General features: G+C 36.5%; 1 protein-coding gene across 1 annotated transcript; it reads right to left on the bottom strand.

The window, feature by feature from the left end:
- Positions 1-2,404: 2,404 nt before the first annotated feature.
- On the bottom strand, positions 2,405-7,276 carry LOC127515215 (uncharacterized). The gene is made up of 7 exons (XM_051898630.1): positions 7,077-7,276; positions 4,665-4,896; positions 4,202-4,552; positions 4,006-4,080; positions 3,340-3,465; positions 3,135-3,166; positions 2,405-2,972 (listed from the first exon to the last, which is right to left on the bottom strand). The coding sequence occupies exons 2-7, from the start codon at positions 4,696-4,698 to the stop codon at positions 2,844-2,846; spliced, it is 747 nt and encodes a 248-aa protein (XP_051754590.1). The 5' UTR covers positions 4,699-4,896; positions 7,077-7,276; the 3' UTR covers positions 2,405-2,843.
- Between the last annotated feature and the right edge of the window lie 20 nt (positions 7,277-7,296).

The following is a 7,296-nucleotide window of genomic DNA, read 5'->3' as shown; positions in this document are numbered from 1 at the left end:
CGACGGGGGGTATGCGCACATAACCGTGGGTCTCCGCCCCATCTACGTGGGAGAAGAATGCGTGGGTGGATGCGTGGATGCGCGCCGTACCTTAACCACATGGTCATGGACGTCGGGAAAGAAGGCCGTCCTCCTCTTCGGAGCGGCCTGGTGGTGGCCTGTCTGGAAATAACAAGAGTCCAGCTTACTCCTGGCTGGCTTGTCTGGAGCACTCCATGAGAGGTCTAGCTCTCTAACTGCTTTTTCCAGCACCCTCATGAGCTCCTCTTGGAGGTCTAAGGGGCCTTCGAAGTCCGGGCGGTCGGGCTCGGATGCAGCCCAATCCTTCTCCGAAGCAGAGATGGACATAGAGTCGTCCTCTCTGGCCACGCCGAAAGAGACGAAGTTGGCGACGGCGGGAGGAGTACGGAAGGCCTCTCCCATGAATACAACAGGAGAACAGGGAGATGGTTGAGGACGGCGGTCCCAGGTATCTTCGTTGTCGTTGTCGACGTCGTCTCCATGAGCAGGGCTCACCAGCGGCTCACTGGTGGCAGTGGGCCTTGCTCCTGTAACAGAACATGCGTAGTCCCTCCTGGCTCTCAGAATACGCACCGGCAGGCCCAGGAAGGGTGCCTCAGCATGGGCCAGGCCCAGGCAGGCCACGCAGTGAGGGTGGGTATCCGGCGGGTTGACACGGCCCGCACAGATGCTGCAGAAAGTCGCCATCGGATGTGAAGAAGTAGTCAATCCTCAGGTGCAACTTCGACGATGAGCATGAAGGAAGAGATTCTGAGGTAATTGCTGCTCTCCTCGCCTTTTATACTGCCAGGTAACCCCACCAGTATTTGCATGCGATTTGCAGCAATTGGCTAGTTTTTCTAACTGCCGTTAGCCTATAATATTCAAGAATTTGGAAGGAAAGGGATTTCCTGCACCATTTTAAGCAGTGTTGAAGTGACTGCTCTCGAAATAGAACTCAGATAAAGACCATGACAATAAATTTAAACAGAACGACATAATTAAACTAGAAAAACGTTAAGACATGACCGTGACAATATACTAGAGTTTCTAACTGAAACAAGTTACTGAATGTATTATCAGTTTATGTTATAAAAATAAAATTATGTTTTAATATTTTATTTATAATATATTTATAAATATAACTAAATATTTTATTACAATATTATAAAATAATATTTTATTTATAATTATAAATATTTATTAATTCAATATATATTTTATATATATTACAAAAAACAGATGCAGGAAATGATGCTACACCTCTGAATATTGTGCTGCTGGGCTGGGTCCTGTCAGGCAAGACATTAGCTGGCAGTGTCATCTTGGGCGCTGACATTTCATTTGACAAGACTGCGAAGTGTGTCCGAACATGTGGAGAAGTGAATGGACGACAGATCACTGTGGTGGACACACCAAGCTGGTGGAAATTCCTTCCGCATCAACTGAACGCAGATTCAGTGAAAACTGAGATCTTGAAGGCAATGGATTCTTCCCCCCATGCATTCCTCTTGGTTATACCAGCAGACACATCGTTCTTAGAAGAGCAGTTGGAAGTCATATTAGAAAACATGAGACCACTTGGAGAAAAGGTCTGGAGGCAAACCATGGTGCTCTTCACAAGTGGAGGATCATTGGGAAACAAACCAATTGAGTACCACATTGAACGTGAAGGGGACGCCCTTGTGAGACTCGTTGAGATGTGCGGGAACAGATATCATGTGTTTGAGAGCATGAGAGAGGATCGCACCCAAGTAAATCAGTTCCTGGAGAAGATTGAGGAAATTATAATGGAAAGTGCTCTGCTGAAAAGCAATGATGAACATCAGGGAAAGAAAAACAAGTCTCAAGAAAGAGAAGTCCTATCTGAGTGGCTTCCAGTTAAGGATGTAAAAAAATTACTAAATGAAGAATGGGACAGGAGTGACACTATAGAGATGTTGAAAACAATGACCCCACAAAGAGCTGTCAAACGAGGAGAGAGCATAAAGTTACCTCTTGATTGTATGTTTAATTTTTTTTTTTTTTTTTTTGCAATAACTTTATTTTGGTCTGTGGCTTAAGCTCATTTTAATTGCCTTATTATGCTTTTGCTTACAGTCAGTGGAGAAGCAATAAATACAGAATTATTTATCAACAAACACCAGCTAAAAGATGCACTTGAGAGAGAATGGATTCGTTGGGAAGCAAGAAACAGCTCTCGAATCCAGTTTAAACAAAAATACCTGGAGGCCAATGGTAAGTTACAAGAAAATATGATTCACTAATTTTGAAAAATTTCAAAGGTTGAATTTCATAGGCATGAGTGGCTGATAGCTAAAGTTCTGTGCTTGCAAACAAACAAATTGCAAATTCAACTTCCAAGTTACGTACTTAAGTTTCTTTTGAAAAACTGTCAAGAATGTCAGAAGACCAAAGCTTTGTTTTATTTCTTTATAACAGACATGTCCTCATGCGTCGATGGCAAGGACATACAGATGTCTTTGGCTAAAGTGCACGACTGGTATCAGAGGCATCATTCATCAGACTATGCAAGTGTTTCCAGCAATGAGGAATATGACAAGACTCAACAGGATAGAGATTAATATTTAAGGCATTCTGATGCATGTTTCAATTTTATTATTGTCATGCAGTTATTATTACTATAGTATGCATGTCATTTTCATACAAACAGATTCTTGTTTTTATTATCTTTAATTTCTTTGATCAATAACAGTGTATTTTTTGTGAATAGAAGATGAACTCTGTTTATATATTTACAGTAACTGATGCTTTTGAAATATATTTATCAGTACAATAATAAATGTTTACAGAAAGGCAAATAATTTTGTGGAGATATTCTGTTAAATCATATGATCTGTCGACTTGTAGTTCACTTCACTGTATTCAGCCAGATGTCTGTTGTTTGATCTTCTGGCTGGAGGAGCAGAGGCAAAACTCACAGCTGCATAATTCACATCTGAATCTCTAATCTGTTTAAAAAAAAAACAATGCACAGCTTTTTTTTTCTGCTTGAGAACCAAATCAACATTTGTAATATTTAAAGTATTAGTAGTATATATTATATTACAGAAGATAATTGATTTTGTTTTTTTGTTATTGTTTTTTTTTTTTTAAAAAAGAAAGAAAATTACCTCACATGATGGAGATGTTAGATTTGTAGATCCTTCAAAATGTGCAGACATTTATAGTTAAACTTTGCCATGCACATTTGTGACTGAATATTTAAAGAGTTTGCACAACATATTTGTATATTAGACTGTATAAGACTTTTTCTGGATCAATAGCCTATCCAATTAAACTCTGCTTAACTGATGGAAAGTGTGGGTGGAATTTTACCTTTATGCCTTTTTCCCCAGCGTTTGCAGTGATCAACAAGGAGTGTGATAATCACTATCACAAAAACAACATTGGAGGATATCAAACAAAGTAGCACAGGATCCCATGCTTTTTGATTATTGTTGTCTGAAATGGAGAAAAAGAACCAAAAAAAATATTTAATAAAGCACAGCATTCTGCTCATAGTAAAGTAATTTATTAAATACTGTGAATATACATTACTAGAGATACTTTTCCATGACTTAAAACTGTATACAGTGGCCCAAAAATTGCTTTAGATTAAAAATGTCAGACCAAGTGGGATTCATTTTAAAGAAAGATAGTGCAAGCACACTTTTCGAGCAAAACATTTCACAAAAACATTTACACTATGATTGATAAAACAGTTGCCTAACTGTGAACTTGAGGAGAACTGACTTCATACATTTACTAAAAACCACCTTGTGTGATCAGTTGATGAAAAGTAACTGGAAAATAGCCCAAAAAGGTGCAGTTAGTTCTTGTTTGCAAAAATCACTTGGTTTGATATTTTGTTGTCTAATGCAATGAAATTCATCCAATTTTAAGTGCGGCTTAAGAATACAAATACTTTTTGAGGTCACTGTTGTAAGTTACCAAGTAAGCAGGTAGTTAACTATAGGTCATAGTAATTAAATTAGGAATTACCAGTATTTTTAAAAGTGGTTCCATTCACAACTGGTCTCTCCCCACATGCCATATTGAAGTCTTTAGATTCACTTCCTTTGAAATAGCAAATAAACATGTTGAGACTCTTTTGGTTTTAAACAAGAAATGTTAATAGTTAAAATAGTTTACTCCAACACAAAATCTATAAAACAATAGCATATTGGATATATTTTACCTTTTAGCATCAGATATGCTCCAGAGATAAATTTTATTTGATTCAAGAAGACTGTTCCACAATAGTATATTCCGATGTCCTCTTTGGTCATAGCTGTGATGTTCAGGTGAAAAGATCCTTCACTTGCTGAAATATTGAATCTCCCATTTTTAAATTTATCCTCAAATTCAATATTTTTCAAATAATTATACGATATTGCGATAGGCCGAGGGATCTTCCCAATGCTCTGTTTATACCAAACCATTGTGTTGCCAAAACTTTTTATCGAGAAGCATTTGATTGTAACATCATCTCCCAGCTGGAATGTTTGTAACGAGACATTTTCACCATTGTGATTAGGTCGGACTCCAGCTAAAACAGAACAGTGAGATTTCTTTTAAACACTAAATATATGCAATATATGGAACTGACCAATAAATACAAATATATTTAAATAGTGGAAAGAGGAAAATAAGCTACTTACGAGCCCAAAAGATCAAAATGGCCCAAATGATCATGTTTGAAGCAATGGATGTGTGAAAATGCTCTTTAGAAGACTTGCATGTGATGTGATTGGTCACTTTCAAACCAAGACTTGAATAAGATTGGTTGAAATCACCCTGGTGTCTCTCACCCCACACCCAAATTGAAGCAAAAGTGTTTCTGAAGATATGAGGTGATGATCAATGCCTTTGTCTCTACATTCTCTGCGTAGTCTGCAAAAGTCATGGTATGCAAAATAATATGGTTTTGTTGAGCTAAATTGCTCTGCTCATGGCTGTAGTCAAATGTAAAGGGAGACAGATCAGCTTGTAAAGGTGTCACTATCATATCTTAGACATGCCAGCCCAGACTCTAAATTTACATTGAAATATACAGAGACAAATGTGAAAGTATGTTACATATTGCAAGTCAGTGGTAAATCTCACAGAATGTTCCCAATTATGCCTACAAAAGTACTCCAAAGAGCCTTTTTAAGTCCTAATAAATGACATTTAAAAAAAAAAAGTTAATTTAACTAGGCATGTGTTCATGTGTAGGCAATATTTACTGGTGGCAAAATTTTCTCCAAGAGAACAGAACTGGAATCAAGTGAGTCTAAAATTTTTGGGTATAATTTTATTACTCCAAAAATTAAAACTGACAGTGAATATCACATATCTGTCTGTCTGTCCATCCGTCCGTCCATCCATCCACCTATCGAGGTTATGTATTTTTGATCTCAAATGTCTCTACCTTTGAGATAAATCAAAGACTCCACACAATGCATACAAAATGCACATATGTGAACTGTTGTTAAACACAAAACAGAGTTTTTTTGTTGGATTGTTTGTTTGTTTGTTTGTTTGTTTGTTTTGTATTGATGAAATGCTGCATTGTGTGAAAACAGTTTGTGGTTTTCTTGTTTTTGTCAAGATGGCCATCAGAAACGACCACCAACCACATCAGCACCATATATAGTAATCATAGAGAAACAGGTCACAGCAGGACGGACATACATCCTGTGTGCACATGTGAGTGAAAGTGCAAGCGCAATTCTTAAAACATGAGGTATGACTGTCTCTGAAGTGTTTCACGACCACAGTGTTTTCATCGGAAAAGTGAGAAAGACCATTGCATATTCAGACCTCTTCAGCACTGCAAGTGTGCATGAGTGGGTGTTTGAGACAACCACATATTAAACATGTGACTATGTGGAACAAAACTATAACCTTTGTTAAAAACAGATGACTAAATGAGACTATAAATTTAAGCTTGAATCTACAGCTATATTTTTTTTTTTCACAATTTGACAATACTATGTCATTTTACAAAAGAGCACACTTATAGATGAGAATCCATATATCTACAGGCACAATCAAAGTTTTTATTTAGGTCATCTAGTCAACAATAAATCCAAGCAAACCTACTCCAACTTTGACTACACTAGTGTTGAACAATATGCTTTTATACAGTACATCTACTGCTATTCAACTATTTGGAGAGCTGTTTATATATAATAATATTTACATAATATTATAAAATACTCTCTAATTTGTAATAATATAAAATCTAATATATAAAAAAATGTAATGTATATATATATATATATATATATATATATATATACACAAATTATGTAAATTTCTTGATGTTATTTAAAAGGAATTAATTGATCAGCCTGTAGATTTCTCCTGTAAAATTAAAATTAAAAAGAAGTTTAATAAAACAACAAATGTAAATTATATATATATATATATATATATTAAAATGTTTTCACAGACCCCCATATTAACTATTATAATAATATTTGTCTTAACGCTTTAAAATAATGGTTTTATTTTTTAAGCTTTAGCTCCCTCTTGAGGATGGACCCAGCTAATGATTAATAAAATAAAATAATACAGAGCATTATTTCTTTTTCAGATATTACATTTCATGCAGTGTGCTTAAACGAGTCGTCAGGAATTCCAGTCTTACTTTCGTAGCAATGTAACAAATTTGCAAAATGCCAGTATGGTCTTCATTGGCTGCCCGCAAAAAAACGTCTAGATATACATAGTTTTGTGTTTATATTGTGTAGGTCTTCGGCTAACCATCTAACACACATTAGTTCTGCTGATCAGCTGTGTGTCCACTATTACCCAAGATTGTCTGTCGTTCTTACTACTTTGAGTAACGATAAAGGATGGAGTAAGGTTTTCGTTTACAAACTGTAATGTTACATCCGTCATTCACGTTAGTGCTAGCTAGGCTAACGTATGCACATTTTTGATACAGTTAATAATACAAGTTCCCACATGTGCACAATAAATTAGAAATACACATCGGCTTGTTGATGGACATACACTTAATGCTGATGTAGAGAAATTACAGCTGCAACATCTCATATGTACGACAATGAGTAAAAACTTACCACTGAAATGGTCTGCTCAAGTCGTTTTTGGATGGAGATTCCGGTTGAATAACTAGTTCATCACCGGACTCGAGCTTGAACTAATATGGTAAAACTGACGCCTTACTGTCTTTACAGTGTGCACGATCGCTGAGGATTTAGGAAGCCACCGGAGCTGAAATTCAGTTATGGTAATCACACAGACTGGGTCATCTGACCAATTAGAGTAGCTCTCGGAAAG

The sequence above is a fragment of the Ctenopharyngodon idella genome, chromosome 7, assembly GCF_019924925.1.
Source record: "Ctenopharyngodon idella isolate HZGC_01 chromosome 7, HZGC01, whole genome shotgun sequence".
NCBI lineage: Eukaryota > Metazoa > Chordata > Actinopteri > Cypriniformes > Xenocyprididae > Ctenopharyngodon > Ctenopharyngodon idella.
This window is presented reverse-complemented; position numbering and strand designations above follow the sequence as displayed.